Genomic DNA, 26,335 nt, shown 5'->3' on the forward strand with positions numbered 1-26,335 from the left:
AGATTAACAATTGCTTTGTTTTAATTCATTAAGGTGTAAATAGTACTAATAAAAGTTCATACCAAAGATGGAAAAATCAGCAGTGAAACAATAAAATGTTCCATCTTATTAATGAAAAACAACATTTCAAACTTTTAATGTGAACACAAACATGTAAGTTCTATCTGGAGAATACTAGATCCTTTCATAATTGCCTTGACTTCTTGCTGATGTGTACATACGAGTAAATCTCATCACCTATAGTGGTCACCATGAAAAATAACTCACCGGGTTGGTCTAGTGGTGAACGTTTCTTCACAACTCAGCTGATTTGGAAGTTGAGAGTTCCAGTGTTCAAGTTTTGGTAAAGGCAGTTATTTCTATACGGATTTGAATACTAGATCGTGAATATTGGCGTTCTTTGGTGGTTGGGTTTCAATTAACCACACATGTCAGAAATTGTTAACCTGAGATGTATAAGACTACACTTCACTTACACTCATACATATCATCTTCATTCATACTCTGAAGTCATACCTGACGGTAATCCAGAAGCTAAACAGCAAAAAGGAAGGTCACCATTAAAGATGGCCCTTGAATTTCAACTATTGTATCTCATTCAAAAAAACAATTGCATAATAAAAATGAAGGTATTTTCAGAAACTGCAATTATTTTTGCACTAAATGGATTTGGACAATTTTAGTTACCACCATTGGTTTGAAAATTAGGGGTGTGAAAAGCAGAAAACTCACCATTTTTTGTACTTTTTTTTGAGAACGTCAATTGTGAATCACTATAAAATCAAAACTGATCCTGAGATATAAATGTTCTACTTTTTAAGGTAGATTAAACAATTGTTTCTAAATTTATAAATAATAATTACAATAATAATAATTAAGATTTAGCCAAAAAAAAAAAAAACAATTATTTATGCATACAGGTGATTTTAAGTAAAACAATCACGTTTCGGTGTAAAAAAAAAATTTCTGCTAATACCTGGTTTAAATTAATAAACATTTGCATTTTATAGTGAAGATCATTTATTTACAGGATCAAAATAGAAAATTTCTATCTCAGATTGTTTTTGATTGTATAGTAATTCAAAGTTGATATTCTCAAAAAAATTGCAAAAAATGATGAGTTTTAGCTTTTCAAACCCCTACTTTTGAAAGCAATGACAGTAACTAAAATCTGCCAAATCCAGTTAACGCAAAAATAATTGCAGTTTCTGACAATACCTTCATTTTTATGGTGCGATTTTTTTTTTAACTGAGATAAAATAGTTTAAACACAAGCATCACCTTTCATGGTGACCACTATAATTAATTATTATGTAATTAGATAATAACTGTAGCTGTAATAAGAAACTATAAACTCATAGGCCAATTTTATGGAAAATGTGTAAATGAATTACATAGATTTTTATATATCAACCAAAAAATTATGTTTAATAATTTTAATTTGCTGAGTTAGAATGATCTTTATAGACAATTGATTTCAAAGGTAAGTTTTCAGTAGAATATTGTTTTGCTGGTTCATTGTCGTAGATTAAAAGATAAACAAATATTACTTTTTTTTTTATTGTTTTTATTGTAAAAATGAATGAATGTATTTTAAGTAGTACAAGTATGGTATAAAAAATCCATTAAAAAGATGATAAATATAAAATTATGAATGAAGCAAACTGGATTTGAACAATAAGAAAATTCAAATGACAACATAAAAATGGTTATGCTTCAAGTGCTCTGCTTCAAGTGGTCTGCTAATCAAGTGCTTGGTAAAATCTTTACTGAAGTAACTAAATGCTATGGTAAGACCTGTTTTTTGTTTTTTTCTTTGAGCAAATAACAAATTTTTATTCTCTTTGGAATGGTGAAGCCTAAACACCCAAGATATATTTTTGGGAGTTTGCTTGTTTTTACAAACAGAAGAAATTTGAAATAGTAAAACTGTCATCTTCAAATGGGGAGAATCAGCAGCAATGTAAGTTAAAGAGAGATGGGAATAGAGTAATTATTTGCCAATCTTTTTTTATTAACTCCTGAAAGTCTGTTAAAGAAAGTTAGAATATAATTCAAACAAAAATAACTAACTTTCTTTGAAGAAATTTTTTTATATTAAGACTATCATTTGAATTGACCCAAAAACTTTAGATTATAGCATGGAAATTATTTTTAACTCATACCTCATCATTCCAGCCAATATTATCAGAGTAAAACTAACAGGATTTACCTTAATAAACTAGATTTGACTATAGCAGACCTTTAAACTGTTAAAAAGTAATTAAGAGATAAAACTGGAAAAAGTGTGACTATTACTTACTTACTTCAATTTTCTATGAAACTAATTTTACATTTAGGAAACCAAAGTCAGATGTTAGAGAATACTGGAAGGAGTGCAAACTGAAACTTTTTAAGAATTCAAAAGATGAGTATTTATATAAAATTATAAGCATACAAGAAAAAGACAGACATATATATTACCCAAATAGTTTTACAGGGAAATAACCACTAAATGAAATTTTTTGCCGAGTTGCTTTTAATCTGACTTGACAATTTTGACAGTTTGACAGTTTTGTTTTCGAGAAAATCTTTTTGACAAATTACATACATTTAAATTTAAATTTTATTTTAGTAGAAAATTGTAGAAACAATAATACTCAGTAAAAAACCAGTAGCTTGCATGGATATTTTCTTATCACAATCGTTTTTTCTTAAGTATTATTTTTTTTATAACAGAAACCTTACCAAGAAAAAAGTAATGAAATGCATTATCCTTATTGGGAATGGAACTTGATACAAGCCAATTCAGAAAATAGCATGCCCACCTAATACACTTTTTAACCAGTCAGTATGAACTTTTCTCTAAAAGCAAGTATATGAAAAAATTAAAAAAGTAAAAGTAGCAGTGTTATCAGTTTGTGTAAAAAATATAATTTTATTTAAGATGAATGTACAAAATTTAATGCAATGAATGTAATAATATTTATATTCGTAAAACCAACCGATCATTTAAAAAAAGATTTACAGAAAATTACCCAGCATACAAAAATAGAGGTTTATCTAATGTAATTGACCATCTGGTAGAAAACATACTATTTCAGATTGTAAAAATTAATTTAGAGATTTTGCTGATTTATAATAAAGATAAAGATAATGGATATATTCAAGAAAAATTACATTTATAGACATAAAAAAAATATAAAATGATGAACACCACCAGATCACATTTTAAGATGATGATTTAATTACAAACACTAATTTACATAAAAAATGTAAATTTTGACCTTTTCTGTTGTGTAGGATAACTCTGCAATGACAGAATATAAAAAACAACATTGCTCCATTTTGACACTTATAAAATCAAAACAATAAAAAAAGGGAAATGAAGAATAAAGAATTTTCAATACCTGAAGTATCACTTCCTTTCATAACACTTAATGATGAATCAGCTTTTCTAGTTGGAGAAGGTGAATATGCATGGCATTGGTGGTCATTACGCTGATTCTCTAATTCCATTAAGCTTTTCATTCCAGATGATTCAGTTGTTTTATATGTAGGAGTAATTCTAAAACACAAAAACATAAATGGACACAAAATAATTTAATTGGTTAGAAAAGTTTTACAGATTTCTTTATTATCTTGTTATATTGAAAACTACCTCCTCACTGGATGAGGAAGAATTACCATGTGCCAGGAGAAGATCTAGACCTTTGTAGAGATCTAGAAACATGCAGGAAGACCACCAAAAACCTTCATCAACAGCTTGTCAACATCTGGATCAAAGAAGATGTACCAGGATACTGGATGACAGTCCTCATTCACCCTACACAAAAGTGGACAAAACTGACCCTAAAAATTACAGAGGAATCTGACTCCTAGACATAACATACAAAATTCTTTCAAGAATCATCTTTAACAGGATTGGTTTACAACTTAAGAAAGAGCAAGGAGAATACCAGGGAAGTTTCAGACCCTGGAGAAGCTGTCTAGACCAGATCATCAGTCTCAAGCTAATAATGGATTACAGCATAAAAAGAAACGGAGACACGGTGATAGCATTTGAAGAACCCAAGAAAGCATACAACTGCATTCATAGAAAATTCCTACTAACATTTTTAATACACCTTTCAACTCATCCCAAATGAATAAACATGATAAAACTGACCCTCATAAACACTAAGTCAAAAGAAAAATTCAGAGGCAAACTCTCAGGACTATTTGAGATCAAAACAGGACTGTACCAAGGTGATCGACTCTCACCACTACTATTCAACACTGATCTGGAAGTGGTAAGGAGGGAATGGCTCAAAAAATCCCCCCACAAATAAAAATAAACCAAAAAATTAAAATAAACTGCCTTGGTTTTGCTGACAATTTGGCACTAACAAACAACATTGATGAAGCTGAAACACAAATATCAGAACTTCAAAATATTGCAAATAAAATTGGCCCAAAAAAATCATTCAAAAAGGCAGAAATTATGCCCAAAAAACCAACAGAATTAAAAGATGTCAAAATATAAACTGCAATAACATCAAAATAATAATACAATTTAAATATCTTTAAGAAATAACAACACACAACCCAATCAAAAAATCCTCAATCCAAACAAGGACAAACAAAACTAGCTAAAGTAAAAAAAATTAACGTGGAACACTGACAGTAACAAATATCTATCCATAAGCACAAAAATATGACACCACAACACAGTTATAAAAGCAGAAGCCACAAATCCAGCAGAAACACTCTTCCACCTGAGCAAACAAAGACAGACAGACTCCAGAAAATCGAAAGAAGAATTGGAAAAACCTGCATCAACAAGAAGTACCAGAAAGATGGGCAATGGTGGATCATGCCCAACAAAGTCATGTAGTCAGAACCCATCAGTGATACCATTCATAAGAAGAGATTAGGATTCTTTAAATACAACATGAGAATGCAAGATTCAAGGCTTCTGAAACAGCTGGTACAATACAATCTCGACTCACAAAACACCAAGACAAGTTACAGATTGATCCGAGAAATAAGAGAGGATCTCAAGGAAATTGGCCTTACACCAGAAAACACCAGAGACAAGAAGTAATCAAAAAAAAATATCAAGGACAAAAACACTCACTTTACACTCATAAGAATGAAAGTAATAACACAAAAATGTTACACCAGAACAGACATAGAGACATAGAACAGACATAGAGTGTTATTCTGGTGAATAACACCAGAAAGGACATGGAGATTGGAAAGTATGAAAAGACTGGGAGGACTGCAAGGCTCAAACAGTCCTTTGAAAAGACTTGGATAATGGACTGACTAAAATGATCCTATGCAGTCATAAACGATGAAAAAAAAGTGTAATGCACGTCAATTTTTCAGTTTAATGAGTTTTACATAAGGTATTTATTTACTCAACAGAATTTCATGATCTTAATTTTTTATGTTCCTGTATAAACAGCAATACCCTTTTCAATAAATTCACATCAAACTTTAATAAATGTTAATTAGCACTACGTTGTTTAGCACTACATCTACAGAGTATTTAACATTACTAAAATAGTGGAAGGGGCATTTTTATCACTACGATAAATATATTAGAAAATGACTATTATGATTGGAAGAGCCACTTTTTTTATTTTCTCTTATTCAATTTGTACTAAAGAATATCACTTACTTTCCTTTACTACTGCATTCAGCCACTTTAATATTAGTTTAATTTTTCCATAATGTTCCTGTTTCAAAGTATACTTATAAAGGTTTAAGTCTACATATGATTATTTGGTTTATGCAGTGTTAATTTTCTCTCAATAAATATTATTTCTATCAGTTAAACACTTTTGGCACACAAGGTTGTACTTTTCCTGCATATTTTCTACTGATGTTTTTGTGGTTCATGAGAAAACCAAAGATCTTGCTGCCTTTGCACATACCAATTTGACATTTTTTCTATTTTTTTATGCCTCTTGTTTTGTTAGCTTTTCTTTATCGATTTGTTTTTCTTCTTACTCTTTTCCTGTCCTCAATTCATTCAACAGCTGAAGAATCAATTTCTTCCTTTTGTGTTGTTTATTACTTGTAAATCATCCAACTATTTATGGTTATTATATCCAAAATACTGTAAAAGCATGCACTAACAATTTCCTGTGTGCAGCTTTAGTTATATATTTATAAGTCCAGAACAATCACCTGCACTTTGTGAGGTTATAAAAAGTAATGGTTTATGGTTTTTCCTTAACTTCAGCAAAAACTTCAAAAGGAATAGACTGAGAACAATAACATTCATATTTTTTTCCTTGGTAAACCATCGAATTGGAATCTGTTCAGCCATTATGTCATAATATGCAGGTTGAACAAATTTCAGCACAGGTATTCTCAATTTCATTAGGGGCTTCCCAAAAAATCTTATTCATTCATCCAACCAATGTTGTTTTTTTGCAAACTGAGGAGTAATAAAGAAATTGTTTCTAAAGTTCCTTCCTTGGTTCAAAAAGTGTCCCCATGAGATAAAGAATAACATACTCTCCAAGTGGCTACCTTTCGGGAAAATAATACTTTTTACCAGATTCTCACTTTACCAGACTCTATTGCAGACTATATTATTGCTACATCAACCCCAATCCAGAAATTTAAACTATTTTTCATGTATGTTTGGCATAAACAGAGTGTACTTGCATCTTGTTTTGCTTAGAAATAATTACTTATCAACTGTTACATTGCACCAATAACAAAAAGGCAGTTTTCCACAAATTTATTCAAAATTCTTGAAATAAGGACAAACTTGTCACTACTACCAGATGTTCAGATTTTTCATCAAAATAATGGTATCTAAGGAGCTCTTGTAATACATTATCCGTTGACATTGTATCTTTGATGAAGTTTGTCTCCAAGAATGTGACCATTAGTCAGATACCTTGGTTCAAAAATAGATATGTTTAAGATATCTTTAAAGGTAAAATAAACATCACAGGTATGTATTCTAGCAATCATTGTCTCTAATTTCTAGAGCGACACAGTTAATCATGGTTTTTTTATTTATTTCCAAAGATATGATTCTGTGTATTTCTTGATGAGACAAAGCACTGATTTATCACAAAAGTTAATTGAAGGCACTTGACAGATTCATTCACTTTATGTCAAGCATGTGTCGTGGAGCCTCCTTCTTCTTCTTCCTTCAAGACATTTACAGACTCCTTTTTCCAGATAATGACATTGAATTGGCATTAAGATTTCCTACTCTGTTGTAGCTCTAGCAAACATCTTTACTGTCAAAGAATTGAAGGAATTTGATTGCGTTTGCTAAAGTGGTTGAGAAAATCTCAAAATGCATTCACTTTAGGTGACAACTTGTTCTCACTTGTTTCTGACAAAATCAGTATCTTAACAGGATACAGCACTTTCCGATTCTAAATGTGAATTCTCTAACTGTGCAAAATATCTTCACTAGAAAGACCGAGCTGATGTAACATGACTGAAGATATCTATCACTGATAAAGAATACCAGCAAACTGATAAATGATAGCATGAGAAAAACAAACTTATTATTTTTCTAAGAAAGTGGTGAGATATGGTGATTCATATCCAGTGCAATTCACAGTCTTGTAAACATTCTTGGAAACAATGTGCATGAGAATATAAGTCATAATATAGCATTCAAAAATGGAAATTTATGGGGGTAAATTTTACTCCTCCAGCGTACCACTCTTTTTTGTATAAATTTTCATAAAAACATAAAAACTTGGAGGATTTCAATATATCATCATTTAGAGGATGTCAAAAAGTAAAAGTAAAAATATTTCTTGGGAAAAGGATAAAACTTCTGAATGTAAAAAAATTAGGTAAGGCTCATTGTGAGCCCAACCTCTGCTCTAATGGTAAGGAAATATTCATAAACCAAATCAGTTAACATACTATAATATTCATTTATTAATAACAGGAAAACCATGCACTCTAACTGCATAAAACTTACCTCCTTCGAAATAAAATGTAAATACAAGCAGTAATAGCCAATAAGCATACTATTCCAGATGCAATTGGAAACATTATATTTATCTGCGATAAAAGAGATACTGGTTGCTCTGGAATAAGTTCCAGAGAAATTATTTCTGAAAAAAGTATATAAAACGATAAAACTATAATTTTTTTAAGTTAGAGACTGTACATATACATAAAAGTTATATTAAAGAAGGAAAAGAAGAATGGATATAAAAGTATGAACAACTGACCAAAAATAAATTTAAGCAAAATGTTAGTAACACAGTGGAACAAAATTAAACTTTTTTTGGCGTAAGGAATAAAATATGTGATCGTAATTAAATTTTTCATGTTGAATTCAAATGTAAATCGATTTTCTCATCACCTACCGAGTTTTATTTATACATAAATAAACTTTGAAGGAAATTTAATAGTTTACATGAATGCTGGTAACTATTCAATTTAATTAAAATGTAGTAGCTGTTGTTTCCCTTTTGTATTTGGCATCTGGAACATCCCTGTTTACTGTTGAACAATAATCTGTGAGCATTCTTGCATTCTACTGCTGTTGGTATCTGTGTTTTCATGGCTGAGATTCACTGATGAAAGCACTCCCCATGCTCATTACTAATGGTGCCCAAATTTGTCCAGAAAGAAATCCAAGAATGAATTTTTACAGTATATTACACCCGATATGTTTGTATGACTATAATAATTCACCCATAATGTCATGGGAGTTACGGAATTTTTGATTTCTAAAAAAATTTTCCACAACATCTTAAATCATCTCCATGTTGGCATATTACTTAGCTTAACAGATCTTCATATTATCCTTTCCTAGTAAAGAAATTTTTAGTTTGCCTGGGACCACAAAAACTGCTTCCTTGAGTTTAGCATCACTAGCATAGCATGTGGAAATTTTTCTTTCAAATAATGAAATCCAGCATCATTTTTGTCTATTGGCTTAACAAAGTTTTTGAAAAGTTCTAATGTTTTATGGAATGGAGAGAGAAGAATCATTTCCAAGTTAACTACTGAGGAAGGTACAATGTTTTTCTGTCAAGGCTTAAGTGCTTCACGCTTTGGCATTCCTTTCTAATATACTGATTTGTCTTATCCATGCTGTCGAGTCATAAAAATTCAAAAGAATTTAGTGTTATTGAGCTGCAAACCCACTAATAATGCAATACAGTTAAATCTCAAAATACAGTCCAACATTAGTTGTACTGAATTTTTTCTAACAGTATTTTCATATACTTATTTCATGTTAGTTGCATAAGAAGAACGTAACAGCGAAGAAGAATTTTTTTGCCACTGTGCAAAAGGACAACCTTTAAATTAGTTTTCTAGGAATCAATGAACAGTCCTCATTCTTTAGAGTTGTTCATGATAAAAAGCATCCATGACAACACAAATAATTATTTTCTTCAAAATATAAATCTTAAATCCCTTCCCGACAATTATGAAAGAAACACTCTTTACTTCAGTATGGAGAAAATTCCTGCCTTTCAGCCTAGATCCCAAAAGTTTCTTTATCAAGTTCAAATCCCAAAGAGGGCTGTTTAATTGACCTTGAGTTATTAGATGAGGTTAACGGGAAGTGGATTCTTTTTCAAAAGTAGAATCATTTGGCATGCTGAACTTCAGTGACTACCTCTTATTCCAATTCATCTTCTATAATTAGATATATTAAAGGATGTGATACTGGTAAGTCCTCACTATGAAGCATCGACCTTATAGCAGACAGTAATTTTGGCTACTATACTGTGTATTTGGATTTACTTCTTATTTCTTTTATCTTTGTAACACAGAAATAACAGTCTAACAGTCATGTGGTTCATGTTACACCATCGATATGGCAAACTCATATCCAATTAGCCTTACTCCAGTCTAACATTTCGCACAGCAGATGTGAGGGCCAATTTCTAATCTCATTGCCCAACTTTGTATCCAAAATATAGTTCATAACATTTTTTAACTAGTAGTCAAACTTTACTGTTTTTCTTTAAACATCAAATCCCCAAACACAAAAGTTATCTAGATCATTTACGCTCTTTCCTTAATTAATTTATTCGCTTACACAAAACATATTTGATACATTAACAGTAAATCACAAAACTGAATGAAACTACATTATATGCATACACAACGAACATTAAAACAATACTAGTATGTTAATTGTATGACTCAGAATATAGCTACGTGCTAACATTTCAGAACATACAGTAAATGAATCATCTTGCTTATACAAGTATTGCCATCATAATGTTATATTTGTATCCCACCATTTAATTGGAAATCATTTAAAATATTTTTATATATATAATTTATCCCCCAAAACAAATATAACAAATTTTCCAAAAACAATATTTAAAAAATGTTATTACAAAGTAATTGTAGGTAATAAGTCATATCAAAGTTTTGTGGTTAAAGACCATAGACATTACAAACACAAAAAGTCAATAATACAGGAAAATATCAAACCTGAGATCTCCTTAATACAATGATTTTAAAGAAAATTGAAAATTTTCACACCATTTTATCACAAAGTAATCAAGTATTAATTTTTTTCACAGATGAGTGATTTTTATATATAAAAAAGGAAAATATTACTCATTTTTTCAATATATTACAATTTTTTCTACTACAAAGCAGACCCTTGCAAAGAGTAGCTTTTACATCTTTACACTAGTGGAGTGATTCCTAAACTGTGTGCCGCAGTGCCCTGGGGAGCCACGTCCTCTTCAAATGGGCACCACAAAATATTGTAAAAGATTAATAATTAATTAAACCAAGACATTTATAATTATTAATTTAATGTTAACAATAAAAAAATAATAAAGATACACAAGTTTTATTTATTTTTATCTCTTATGAGTAGTCATAATTTTACTTAGGGTAGGGCACCATAGAAAAATTTTAAGTGAAAAAGGGCACCGTGACTCGGAAAAGTTTGGGGACCACTTTACTAATGCATAAATACACAATATTATACATTTAATAGTATTCCTAAAAAGAAACAATGTTTACTTTTATCAAACTGGAAAACTAAATAATTGTTAGGCAAAATCATAATATTTAAAAATGTAAGAAAGGACCTTATAAAGTTTCAGTTTCTAAACTTTATTAAATAACCTAATGATCTAAAAGATCATTAAACTGATTTACTTAAAATTAAATAAAATATTTTCCAATTTACTGAAGATATTTTATAGATATTTCCTGTTGAAATATCTACAAAAAATTATTTTAGATATACCTCAATTTTTTTCACATTTGTTTAATGTTTAATTAATATTTAATAATTAACTATTTTTTTATATATCAGTTTTATTTATCTTCACATAGTTGCAGCAATATTAATTCATATTTTTTCTAATTTTTTGATTAATTTGATTGTAAATATTTCTCTATTTTATTTATAATTTTTTACACTGTTATGCTGTTGGAATCAAAGTTTATTAACATTATTCCTTGATCAGTTCAGCAAATGTTAGAGCAGTTTTTTTACCAATTTACTTAACCTTTGTCACCTGTGTAATTGCAAACCTATCATTCTTGGAGTAAACTAAATGATATATTATTACGCTTCATCTGAATAATCTATTCAGATTCTTTTAAGTCTACAATTACAACAAAATGTTAGAAACAAAGATTCATATTCTTATATAACTTTTAATTCAAAAGCATATGATAATGACATTAAAAAAGGTTATTAAGAATACAATTTTTGATTATTATATTAAGTTATGGGATTTTTTTTATCTCTCATCTAAAAGTTTTGTGTGGTATTCATTGACTACTGGAATGCAACTATTTTGTGTAGGCCCTCCAGTGAATAACGCTGAAGAATTCCTTAGTTGGTAACCAGTTGAGAATTATATAAATTCAAGGTTATAGGAATACAAATTATGTGTATATTGGTTCACTAATTTTAAGTATAACAAACTTTTAAAATTAGACTCATATAATGAGAAGGTACCTAAAAATATCTTGTATGAGTAAATTAAGAATAAATTAAGAGACCTGGCTTTACCCAATCAGCACTTCAGCCTCTATTACATCTCCAAGATATGAAAACACCCTTGGACAGTTCCACAGACATAAAGGTTGGCCAACTCACTAAGCTCTATTTAACATATTTTATTTGAAGGGTCAAAGATTATTTGTCAGATATGATGAATGAACCATCAATTTACGTGAAAGTTCGGAACCTTTACAAGTAAATCTTAACATGGAACTAACATTGGGTATAAACATTATGTCACAAATGCACATAGCAAACCCTCTATCTTTGATTAAAGAGAACTTCAAACATTTTTAGAAATGTCAAACGTCAGGTCATATACAACTACTGCAGTTGTAGCTAATGCAGATAGTCTTTTAACAAACAATACTACTTTTGTTAGTGAGCTATTATTACCAAGGTCTTAACATTATTTTCCTTGATCCTGCAAGTAAATGCAGAAGAGCTTGTTTTAGTTTCGCCCTACATAAACTGACCTTTATTTCTTTGTGAGCAAAATAAAACGATACTTATTTATTTAGGTGAACATACCTCCTGATTTTGAACGAGTGACAAAAACATACTCATGAACAGTACTTCCAGAATCTGAATGAGCTTCAATTTTCAAATAATACCTTGTTGCTGGCTGTAAATTGGACATTAGAACAGTTTCTTTAGGTGCTATCTCAGAACCTAAACTTAACCACTGGAAATCACCGTGTGCTCGATATGTTATTTTAAAATGATTTAGCGGACATCCTCTGGATGGCCAACTTTCCAAGAAAAGCATAGCTGATGTGGAATTAACATTAAGTAGATCATCTTGATCTGCTCTTCCAGGTGCTGCAACAAATAGTTTTAAGTATAATAAAAATTTTAAAATTAACCTTAAATTAGTAAATTTAAAATGAAATAACATAATTCCTGAAAACTTTTGAATTTTCCTTATTGTAGTGATTATAAGATTAACTTTTCAGCAAGTTATATAAAATGTGTAAACAAGTCTGCCAGTATGTAATATAACAAAAAATGTTAACCATTAGATGCTTTGTTTTTTAAATATATTCCCCAGCTAAATCATATTTTTAAGTTTATTTCATACACATGGAAATTTTAAGAAACTTATTTAAAAATAATAAGCTACATCTACTTGTTTCAATTTTCCTGACCACATTGTCTTTTGATCCCCATAAAAACTAAAAAAAACATAACCAAATTAATGCAAGAAAAGTTTTTTTGTTTCCAATTTATTTGTGAATCATTTTTATTACTGAGTCTATGATTGTTTGAAATGAGGTTCTTAAAACTAAAGTTTTCTTTTTCTCAGGGATCTGATGGTAATATAACCAACACTTAGGTAATGATTAAAAGAGAGATGGAGTAAAAACAGATGAAAGACAGAAAAAATGGCTTCAATTTTAGACAAATAAATAATTGGCTTATAAACGAAAAGACTACATACAATTAATTTTTCATTGAAAAACCTAAGTTAATTTTAAACAAAAAAGCTTATTTTTGAAGATTTTTGGAATCACTTGAGAGAAAGAAATTGAGTTTTATATCATATAAAATATGTAAGCTGTCTGTGCATACCTTAAAAGATTATATTTATAAAAAATAAAAAAAATAGGAAATTGGTACAGTTCAATTCACTTGCTTTCCTCATCTGCTTTCACAAATTTAAAACTGTCAATTCTGTTTGATTCAAATTACATTTGTTTGCTTGATTATGTAAAAATAGTAGTTAATTGATGAGGTCATCAAATATACCATAACTACACCCCTTCATCACAAAAATTTTTATTATCACTTTTGTAGCAATATTGATTTTATATATAAGCTGAGTTCTTAAAGATCGTATAATGCTTCATCAGTACAACTTTGGACTTACCAAACAATAGATTGAGTATGTTTTAATGATATCATTTACTTACGCTATATGCTATTCACTAAAGTATATTGTAGTGAAATGATATTAATCAACAAAAGTGTAATCCCATTCATATGAGAAAACATATTCCTATCTTTTCCATGATCCCTAAAGCTGATATGAGCTAAAATAATACATTCCACGAATACTTACCGTGACCTTTAGTAGCAGTATGCACATATTGGCTGGATTTACTTTCTCCAACAGCATTTTTAGCTTTAAGATATAATTCATACTCTGTACCACAAAGAAGTTTAGTCAGAGTATATGTCCGTCGATCAGCTTCCAGCTCTACAGTTAGCCACTCAGATTGTCCATGATGATAACTCAAACTGTAACCTAATCAAAGGAAGTTATATGTAAAAACAGTATTTACTATTGCATTAGCTATATATGAGTAAACATCTACAATTATTATCTAATAATATAACAAATGTTCAAATAGAAATTATTATCGGCCTCATTTTTCTTATTTCTTAATTAAATGTTTACAGATAGTGAAACTTTAAAGAAATAAAATGAACTGAAATAATCTTAAGAAAACTGTATTTTTTTGTGTCCAATAAAAAAAGGTTTTTTTAATTTTATTGAGGTAATTCTGAAACTAACATTAGTTCACAAGTTTTATGGTTAAAAATAATATTCTACTGTATTATTCTGTACCATGTTGATTCATTCTACTTAGGATATTTATATTCCAGTTACTGAACATATTTTTATACACAGAAATGTAGTCTATGAATTCTAAAATGCATAGAAATTCTCTAATGAGTGAAAATTTCATAATTTTTAAGTTCAATTACATAAATTTCTCAGTTTTATTAACAGTTATCTAGAAGAATTATGAAGATTTCTTAACAAATTTACAAAATTTGGAAATTCTGTGCAGATTCATTAGTACCACAAATTTTTATTCAAAGCAATGTAATTTTTTTTTGACATATATATATATATATATAATTTTTAATACTGCTACATACAAATAAATAGTTTGCTCTATAATTAATTGAAATGTAATCTTTAGAATGAGATACAAAATTACTTAATAATACTTATATAGTGGTATACAATAAAAATTTTAAATCGATTATTTGAAATCATGTCTGTAAACTTCATTTATTAATTGAGTTTGTAAATAATGATAAAAAATAAGTTATATATTTCCACCTCACTAACTGAATAAACCCAAACTGCTGACAGAGTTTGTTAGGTGAATTCGTTACTTCACACTAGCTGTTCTAGCCTTTACTACACAGGTTTAAAAAAAAAAGAAAATCAGGTTTTTAAAACTATTTAATTTTTTTCTAAGTTTGACTTACAGTAATCAGTCACAAATAAAATTAGTTACATTTATAGTTTCCCTACAATAGTTCAATGTGAGCATTATTTCACGCATTACACATCCAATAGATAGAAGAGTGTCACCTCCTACTTTAACCAGCATGCATAGAGTAATAGAAGCGACAGCTGTTTCAATCCTGTGCCTATTATCAGGTAAACTACGTAGTGAAGGCACATGGACCATATCCTTTATACAATTTCATAGGAAAAAATCTCAAGGAATCAGATTGGGTGACCTTAAGAGGCAACTGTAAACAAATTTTGTGATCGGATTTATGGCAACTGATCATCAAGCAGCTGGCGAAAATATTATTCCACCGATCCTGTACAAACTTATGCCAGTGAGGAGACACACAATTCTGTTGGTAAATAAAATTCTCATATCTATCTTGCAGCATATCCAAATAAGCAACTCCTGTTATGCTTGCTTCAGTGAAAAAGTAACAGGCTGCAAACTTGCTGCCAGGATAATGCACAGCAATCATTTTATTTTGGGGAGTTCCTTTCGCCTTGCAAGAGTTCATGGGGATTTTCCAACATTGCCCCTCCTGTTATGAACATTATGTATTTTAACTTTTCTACTAAGATAAAAGTTCACTCATTAAACACAATGAAATAAAGGAAGTCATCACCTTCATGCTTGAACATTTCATTTGCAAAGTCAGCACCCTCAGAACAGACTGAAGGCCTCAAAACTTGTAACAGCTGTAAATGGTAATGTAAGTGTTTCATTAAAACATTCCACATGGTCATCGCCAGAATTGCAAATTTGCGGCAGGCCCTCCTAACAGATTTTCTTCAGATACTCTTGGTCAATCTGTACTTTACACAACATCTGGTTGTTTCAAACTGATTATGCCATTGACGAATATTATTAACACTTATAGGATCATAAATAAATATTCAACGTAACGCACACTGAACTGTACAGAATGACCTTTAGCAATCTGTAGAACACAGAAGGCTTTCTGTTCATGAGTCACCATCTTTTTAGTGGTGCTGTCATGCAGAAAGAGTGAGAATCAATCTATGGCCATGTGCATAAATAAAATTGTCATTTTTTTTTCTTTGATTTCAGCCTTCAGAATAATTCCTGCAATCAAAACTACACCTCATACAAACGAATTTGTATGAGGTTTATTTGAATACATTCAGAGTTTTAATTTATGATCAGAGTGACTTTCTCTTAGGTTAATGATATTATACAGTTTTTTCATTGTATAACTAATATTAAACAGAATGAATATTGTTATTCTGTTGAAGTAAAATAAAATAAAGACATCACTTGTATGATAGGTTACCACCTGCATTTTGGTGGGATTTTGAATTCTAATGTGTAATAATATATACAACTTAGCAATGAAGGGAACAGGAAACAATTTTGCACTTCATTTACTTTTGGTAAGCTTAGCATTTATGTCAAGCTTATTAAAAATTTGGAGTGATTTTAGCCTCTTGGATAAAATAAAATAGATTTTGAGGGTAGGTACCCTCAAACTCACAGTAAATTTTAAGTTTTATAAAAAAAAATAAAAACAAGAATAAAAGAATAAAAATAAAAGAACAAGACACCAAGTTTCAGAAAGTGACAAAATAGGGAATTTTATAATTCAGTTTTAATTATTTTAGAATACCTACATATTAATTATTTTGTACATTAATCTAATATTGTATATCTATGTTAAATATATTCTAAATTAAAAGAAAGTTATTTACTTTTATAAATTCCTCTTTAATAGGCATTATTCAACAAAAATAAATAAAGAATACTAGAGTGCAATATTTACCTGTAATATGACTACCACCATTGGATATAACTCTCCACTGTAATGCAAGACTATTTGAAGTAGATGCTAAAACAACCAGTACAGGTGGATCAGGAACAGTCATAACTACTACTTGATATAAAACCTGATCACGTCCAAATACATTCTCTGTATGGCATGAATAATTTCCAGTTAACTCTGTTTTTAAGTTACTTAGTAAAAGTGTTCCATCTTCCAAAACTCTAAAAAATTATGAAAAAAATAAACAAAGCTAAAAATTTCTACTTTCATTAGATAAATAATCATGATAAACTAACATAAATACAAAATTGTAGATAAGCTGCATTAATTAAATCCTCAATATTCAGTCTAAAACTAATTCACCCTAATTGAAAGAGTATATGAATACATAAAGTTATCTTTGGAATTTTTTTGGGGGGAATCTCTCATGTTAGGGGTAGGTAAGCTTTCATGATACAATACCCACAGAGCATTTCAATAGTTTAATTTTAGTATTTTTACATGCTGGTCAATGTTTATTTCATAAAAGTTAACACATTTTAAAATGTGTTATTACATCAGGTAACTCTTTTCCATCACAGATAATGGAGATAAAGGATTTCAGTTATCAAATAAAAATTATTATCATCAGGAATGGAATTTCTTGAATCTTTCTCGAAGTTCTTCGTAAAATTCATTCTTCAACATAAGGGTTAAGCATTGTGATTAGGTAATTATTTTAAAAGATATTTTTTTTTTTATAATTGTGATTCTACTTTCTTCTTTTTTTTATATATGTTTTGTTTATTTATACAAATATTTCATTGCTAGTAATGCTGCATCAAGAAATTTATCACCTTCATTTAAATGACACAATAATTTTGTTGCCGGTACCTTTTATAGTTTTTTGGTCCCCTGTTAAACACTTAGTTGCTATCACCTGAGATTTTTCCCAAAACACACATGCATCAAGTTTTGTTGTAGTAATTTTTTTTCTCCTACCATTTTCAAAAACACAATAAATTCTGAAAACAAACTGACGTTACTAAACTTACATTCATCTTAAACACATTCACAAAGGAAGTTGTTATGGTACCTTAGTAATGGATAATTAACTGACAAATGTATCTAGCATTAGCCAGTACTACCACATTACTACTAATGATTTATGTAACTGTAACATGGTTTCATAAACTTCAGAAGAGCACTTCATAAAATATAATTAAAAAATGAGTAATGCTAAAGAGAACAAATTACCTGTAATGTTTGCTTCGTCCAGATATCACCACACCATTAGGATCCCTCCAGATACGTGTTGGAGCAGGAAGACCGACAACATGACACCTCAGGCTTAACTCTGAAGCTGCGCTGCCCATCACTCGCTCAGAGAATGAGGCAATTCGTGCAGGAACTGACAGAATGAACATCATTGTAACTTCATCACTGTTAAAAAAATAATAGTAGTGCTACTACTAATTTATTACATATATTTAATTACTGATAGGTAATAATTACTCAATACATGAGTATATAGAGTACTACTGAACTTCTTCAATTTTCTTTCATGAAAAAATCTTCTATATTATTAGAAAGAAGTTGTAGTTTTACTTTTTACTTGTTCTCCAAATTATTGGGACGATTTTTTAGCACTTTTTTTTTACAAATTCACCACAGTGTCTAGATATTCAATCAAGATTTTGTTTTTGAAAATTCTCCCATAGAACCTCTTCCAAATACTAAATAAGTACATGACATTTGACCTTTCAAGTAATTTAACATCAAACAGTTTAACAATTCATTGAGGACATGAGGTAAGTATAGATACAGATTTAGTTATCAATTTCTTAAACCAGCTAGAAAGTAAACATACTTTTCCATATAGATTTTAAAGTTTGAAAAAAAAAACATTAATATAAACTTCATTATTCTATTTTTATATAATATGGTCTGGTAGAAAAAACTCCCATATTTGAAATGTAAATAAAATAGACATTACAACAAAATAATTAAAAAAGTTAAATATATTCTGAAAGAAGAGCGTTTTCCATATATTTTCACATACCTTTTATTAATTTTTAAAAATTGGTTGTTTTATGCCAACCTTCACTATCTACACAGGTTTTTAACCTCTCTCTTAAATTTTGCATTACTTTTCTTATCATTTTGAATGGTATTGCAGGGATCTGTTGATGGATAGCAACTTTAAATGATCAAGGGTTCTTGGCTTCTGTTTAAAGATTTAATCCTCTAGATGTCCCAAGATGCTGCAAGATTGGGTGACCATGTAGGCAATTGGAATGTCTCCTCATTGACAAATAAGAAGTTTGGGAAATATTTCTCTGAGGAAATTCATTGCCTTGCTGTGTGAGCCCAATCTTGTTGAAACCATAAATTTTTGGCTTGGTTTCAGAGTTCATTAAGTATTGGTAGCAAGAAGTCTTGTAAAATTTTTACATAACATTCATTAGTTACTCTAACTGATTGCCTTTTTTCCCCAAAAATTATGGCTATTATTCCAGATTTAGCAACTGCAAACCAAAATGTAATATGCTCAGAATACAGAAGGCGCTCATGGAGTTGTAGGGGATTATTTTTTGCCTAGTATCAAAAATTTTGTTTGTTAACACAATCCGATAAAACGAAAATTGACTTTGTTACTTGTCAGCACAATTGAGTTCACTGGAACATTTTCCAGAATTACCTGGCAAGAAGCAATATGACTAATTCAGTCACATTTATTTAGCTCCTACATGACCATCATTTTGTAAAAATGAAACTGTAAGGCAGTGTGTAAAATTCTTCTTACAATCCGATCAGAAAGTTGTAATGCAGCAGCATGTTTAAGAGCTAAGGGACATGGAAATTGTGTAACTGCTTGTCCCACTGCTTCAATATTTTCCGGTGTACAAACATTTTGTCGCCCTCTTGATTGTTTTTTCTTCTTAGCTGAACTGATAGCTCTGAAATTGGACACCCATAACTAAATTGTCTTCTTACTGGGTACTGCAGTGTGTTGACCTAGCCAAAAGTATGAATAAAATAATCCCTTTGTGTTGATAACAGAATCACCATTTTTAAAATACATTTCAATAGATTTCACATCCTGTATTATTAGCAGCGCTCCACTAGCAGAGAGTTATTTCTGCCAGACTCTGTATTTATCCAATAACAACCACAACATCGATGCACAAATGAAAAAAATAAGAATGTAATTACTGCTACTGCATCTTCAACAGCATTATTAGAATGTTTTTTAAAAGAAAATGGAAATGGAAATAAGGGAGCTTTTTAAAAAAAACAATATATTGCTATGATTTTGTTATTAAGTAAAACATTGAATTCATTTGAAGTTCCTTTTATTCTTTGGATAAGGACCTAAAACTTATCTAAGTGTAGTTTTTTTTATATCACCAACCATTAGTCCAGGGGGTGGAAAAATGGGGTTTCAAAGACAAAAAAATCATACCTCCCTTAATAGGCACATTATCAAATCGGTTTAAAGTGGTCATTAGTCCTCTAAACATAGCCTAAAACTTTTGTCTGACACAATTTTTGATATGACCAACCGTTACGGCAAGGGATAACCAAAATATTGCTGGAATTGTAAGAAGATGAGGCTTGTCATATGCTAAACATGTTGACTTTTTTTACATGCAACCATTGTTGTATTGATTAAATTTGAAGTTTTTCTTAACTTTAATGTGGAAATATTTTTTATCCCCTACTTAACACCAGTGAAATTTACCTCTGCCTTCTGCCATGCCAAAAGGAATTTTTTACTTTACGTGGTTAACATTAAAAGATTTGGTTAATGACTCACAAATCTGAGTTTATAATCACAGCAAACTGTAAACTGTAAAACTGGCCCCATCACATCACAACTCTCATAAGTTTTTTTTTTTAATGTACAAATAGTATAATGAAGTACCTACTGAATTTTTAGCAAAATTAATAAAAATCTATCAAGTACAATAAAAAATATTATACTTCGAATTTAAATTTTATTCTAACTCACTACCTTTGTTGACAAAAGAACTAAGCATTTGGTTAATGCATGTTCCACTTTATAAAATAAAGAAACTATATTATTATGAATAAATTTTCTAAAGAAAATTATTATTATTATTGCTTAAATTGATTATAAATATTACTATGAGTAATACTGATTTAACTAACTAAATACAGAAACATTTATACTTGGTGTTAAGAGCCATTTAGTATCTTGGTGATGCAAGTCACTTCTCCCCTTTAATTCATCAAAATTAAACAATTCTGCGGTTTATTCTACATGTTTCTTATATTTAATATACATCTACAGTTTTTTTTTTTAGATCTTCATTACATTCTATGAATCCAATATAATTGAGAAAAAAAGTACACTTAACAGCAAATTCTGTACACAAGAAGTGTGGAATAAATATAAATGATAATACACCATATTATTATTTCTTTATACAGAAATAAAATAAAAACTATTAATATAAACACATAATTATTACAATAGACAAGTTTTAACAAAGGTAATTTTAATAATTAATGTACTTAACAGTGATACTAAAGCATAAACTAAAGTCAAATCAAATCAGTCTATGAAATTAATGTTCCAGATCAGCCAATAAAGAAGCAAATCAACTACATTTTTGGTATAGAAAATGATATTCAACTTTATACATTGATAAAATAAATAAAGTACAAACTTAAATAGAAAGTTTATTAATCATATTCTTTTCAAGTCTTTAAGGTTGCAGACCCCATTAATTTAATAATTTTAATTTACTGGCCTTTTTACACATGAGAACTTTACAATTTTAAAAACACAAATGCTTGAAATTACTAACATGCCTGAAAATTAGAGCCTTTTTAATTCAAACTCTATTCTCACTGGACAAATTACAAGGAATAATAAACTTTAATTTGCTCTGAAAGCCCATCTTGGCAGAATTGATTACTTTCTTCACTTTAAAAGCTATAAATTCTGCAATTCTAATACGCCTAAAAAATTTCAAGATATTTTGTGATATCCATATTTGCTGTTAGCTAGAATAATGTGATGAACAACATCAATCACATCATTTAATATGTTCATTAAATCATTTTATCTGTTCACTTAATATCTTACTGTACTTCCTACACATTTAACAATAGCAATGACATTTTCTCTAGGAAGATTAGGAAAATCACAAACTTTATCTGTATTGATACATTGATACCGCACAACATTCCTAAATTATTCACTTCATTTTATAAATTGGTGTTTTCTACCCAAAAACTCAATTTCATTATCACATACAATGATTATTTGTGTGGGAATTTCAGTTGATTACTACGTAAAAGAATCTTAGAATCTGCTGATTCCTAAGAAATAGAAATATCTTTAAATGTTTTAATTTTGTTAATATTATTTAATTTCTTATCATTACTGAGCTTAAGAATATCAATATACTAGCTGCTTTTAAGCCAGATCCTAGACCCTCGAGGTTCAGGTGTATGCGGAGCCAACTCAGGGGTGCCAAAGGGCCTACCCCAGGGCCACAGAGGTTGTTTCACTCGCCATTCCCATGTTGCCAGAGGGACCAGTGCCCTGGACACCCACGGAGCTTGTTTTGGTTGTCACTCAGGCTAAAGTGTTCAGACTTTATAGAAACCTGGAAAAGAAACTAAACTACAAAAGACAGAATAGTTGTAACTATGGTAACTGAAGTACAAGCACCTTCAACGACGAAAGATTTATAACTTATTTCTTTGACATGGTGCCGGAAATATTATAATGAAGTAAAAGGATTAATCTTTTTTACTTAATAAATATCTTTCTTTCACAACTTCACCATCCTTGGGATGAAGAAATAATGAATATTTTTAATTTCTTAATCTTCAAGGGAGCTAATGTCTTGGTCTATGGCTTAAAACCTTCCCTGGGATAATACAAATGTATCCTGGAGATTTGAAAGCAATTGATCAGTCAGTTTTAGTGTGATGCGAGAACAGACAAACTTTATATGCATACATATTAACAGGTATCGGCAGCATATGCTCTCCTAATTAAGTAAACTGAACTGTGAAAAAATTGTTGCATGAAGTGCACCACAACGTGTCCGCTGCCATGAACATACAATACAACAACAATGTACATACTAAGTAAGCACACATATAACATATGTTGTAAATAACATACTAACATATGCACGCATTGAAACATTAACAGGTATTGGCAGTAAATGCTCTTGATAAGTAGACTGAACATACTACAATATACAATGTGTGCATGCATTGAAATATTAATAGGTATTGGCAGTGTATGCTCTCATAATAAGTAGATTGAACTGAGAAAAAGTTGTGTATGAAGTGCAACATGTCCGCCGCTTAGCAGAGAGTTAACATACTACTTACTTATACACGCATTAAAGCATTATCTTTTTAACGTTGTTTTTTATTGTTGCTGTTAATGATTTTTCAAGATTTTTGAGATGAAATATATCTAAAAACCTTCTCAATGCCAAGAAATATGGGTAAAACTTTGGTTGTGATTGATGGAGTAGTGTTTTTGTTTATCCAAAACAACAAAAACCCTCTTCTTTATACAACAGTACAGGCATAAACGTCTAGCAAATATTCCGTTTGAATTTTGAAAATTGCAAGATGAGTTGCAAAGATATAACATTTCTGAATAACTGTGACCTATTAGATCAAGAGTGTACCCAATATATGCAAAAGTTAGCCTTCTATCTACTAACAAATACCCCATTTGAATTTTGAAAATCAAACTATTGTTTGCAGAAATATAAGAGTACCCTTTTTTCTATTTTTTCCTGTTTAGCCTCGGGAATCATCGTCAAGTATTACATCTTTACTAGAATTTGAACGTTGAAACTCTTGACTTCGAAATCAGCTGATTTGCAAAGACACATTCACCACTAGACCAACCCGGTGGGTAAGAGGACCCTATTGCACCTCCCTAAAACAGCACCCCATTTGTTATAAATTGATGGTGATGATTGGTTTATCCTTCCACGAGGTGCTCACATACCCTACCAGTCTAGCCTCACACACAGTCCCCATGGGAAGTCCATTACTGTTAAACAATTTTTTTTTTAATTTATTGAATATATTGTATTTAAAGTTAATTTATTTCTGTTATTTTTGTAACATTATTCATTCGATTGATTCAGCTCATTCAGTTCAAACCCAGCTCACATAGTGATATGAGACTCACACTTCACAGTTCTTCGATTCAATTTATTTAAGTTTGTGCTTCAACCGGCAAATCTCCACTACTATATATATTTTTTTTTTCTTTTTTTTTTCTGAGATGAAATACATTTAAAAACCTCAGTTATGACAAGAAATATGAGTAAAAAATTTGGTTGCAATTGATCAAATAGTTTTTTTGTTTATCCCAAATAAACAAAAACCCTCTCCCTCTTTGTGTAATAGAATAGATGTTTCTATATATATATATATATATACATATACTTATATATAAATAAGTAATATAAATAATAAATATATATATATATATATATATTTATTTTATTAGATCAACCAACGTACAGAATAAATAAAGTAGGATGACTTACCTTATTCCACTATGTATGTAGGAGCGCTTTCATGATTTACTCGCATCATCAGCCCATTGTATATTCATCTTAAATTACATTACAAACTTTGTGAAATATAACATATCATGCATTTATTTATTTTATTTAAAATTTAAAACATTTAATCTTTTTATTTTATTTTTCACTTAAATTAAAAATTAAAACAATATTTAAAAATAGGAAAAATTAATTAAAATTAACATTTAAAATTAAATTGTAAAAATTTTTACAATTGAATTTTAATTAATTTTTAAATAATATTGTTTTAATTTTTAATTTAACTGAGAAAAAGTTTAAAATAAAAAAATATAAAGATTAAATGTTTTAAATTTTAAATAAATGCATGATACGTATATTATTATATTTTACGAAGTTTGTGATGTAATTTGAGATGAATATATAATAGAGTTGAGTAAATTGCGAAGGTGCTCCTGCAAATATAGTGGAATAAGTCATCCTACTTCATTTATTCTGTATTTTGGTTGATTTAATAAAATAAATATATTTGTATATAGTACAGATGAGTAGGATTCTTAAAAGAATTGATTTAAAAAAAATAGTATATATATATATATATGTTCAGTTATTTTAATTATTAACAAATTACATATCAGTGAGCATATTTCCCAAACATTTTATGAGGTTGTTTGTTGTTGGTGAAGGAGTTCTGTATTGTAGTTCGTCTAGAAATGTTACTTTTTATGTATATTGAGATGTCTTCACTAAATTTATATTAATGAAACTAGTATTTTTCTGTTTCTCTTTGGTTCTATATCTAGTTTTGGCTGGCAGGTTTTTAAATTACAAATGGATACTTTTATAATGTGGCCAAGAAGTGGATTTAATTTGAATTGCACTGTTCATTAATTATATTAGTATTTTACATATTTTTTTTGTGTTTGTATTTTTCATAATGTTTAGATGTGGACTTTTTTTAGAGTAAATTAAATTTTCATAAATTCATATTAATATTAATGTTTTAATAGTTAAGTGGTTGGCAAATTATAATATAACAGTGATATGATAAATAGAAGAATAATGTAAACATGACTAATTTTATGTTATATTTACCTCTAGACATTGGTGATTTTGTAATTTTTTTTGAGGGTTCACCCTCTCCAACAGAAGTTGAAGCTGAAACCCAAAAGTCATAACGCTGAAATTCTTTCAATCTTCGACATTCATAGATATGAACGTTATCACCAAATACTACTTCTTTTACTTCCTGCAAATTAACATTTTAAAGTAATTTATAATAATTAAATATGCTAAGAGCTCATGATATACTGCCCAGTAAACATTATTATAGATAACTAGTAAGCATTACTGGTCATTTGCATTAAAACTTATGTGGTTCTACCAGTATTTGACAAAAATTAAAATTTTAGAAATTTTAGGATTAACTATTAGTTTTAATTACCTTTAAAAGATTTCATGCTTTAAATACTCTTTCACTAAACAGACATCTGTTCAAAGTTCTTGTTCAAATTATATTGTAAACAGGATGAAAGGACACAGCCCCCATGGCTATAAGCTGTAAACCTACATGTGTGCAGGGATCAGTATTAGATAACATCTAACAACATGATTATCTACTCACACATTTTAAAGAACAGTTTCTTTAAAGAAAATTGTTTTTATGTTTTAGATGTATAAATAAAGATAACAATGAGGCACACCAAAAATTTACATTAAATTGCTGATATTAGACAAAATATCAAAAGAATTATTGAACCTTCAACTGAAAAGTGAA

General features: G+C 29.4%; 1 protein-coding gene across 1 annotated transcript in view; it reads right to left on the bottom strand.

The window, feature by feature from the left end:
• Positions 1 to 26,335, bottom strand: part of LOC142321173 (cell adhesion molecule Dscam2-like) — a 267,607-nt gene that overhangs the window by 7,250 nt on the left and 234,022 nt on the right. Inside the window, exons 20-26 of the mRNA XM_075359168.1 lie at positions 25,654 to 25,807; positions 18,245 to 18,398; positions 17,009 to 17,229; positions 14,034 to 14,219; positions 12,503 to 12,793; positions 7,940 to 8,075; positions 3,390 to 3,547 (exon numbers count right to left, since the gene is read on the bottom strand). Of these exons, the coding sequence (XP_075215283.1) occupies positions 3,390 to 3,547; positions 7,940 to 8,075; positions 12,503 to 12,793; positions 14,034 to 14,219; positions 17,009 to 17,229; positions 18,245 to 18,398; positions 25,654 to 25,807 (1,300 nt within the window). The remainder of the gene's footprint in view (positions 1 to 3,389; positions 3,548 to 7,939; positions 8,076 to 12,502; positions 12,794 to 14,033; positions 14,220 to 17,008; positions 17,230 to 18,244; positions 18,399 to 25,653; positions 25,808 to 26,335) is intronic.

The sequence above is a fragment of the Lycorma delicatula genome, chromosome 3 (genome assembly GCF_047948215.1).
Source record: "Lycorma delicatula isolate Av1 chromosome 3, ASM4794821v1, whole genome shotgun sequence".
Lineage (NCBI taxonomy): Eukaryota > Metazoa > Arthropoda > Insecta > Hemiptera > Fulgoridae > Lycorma > Lycorma delicatula.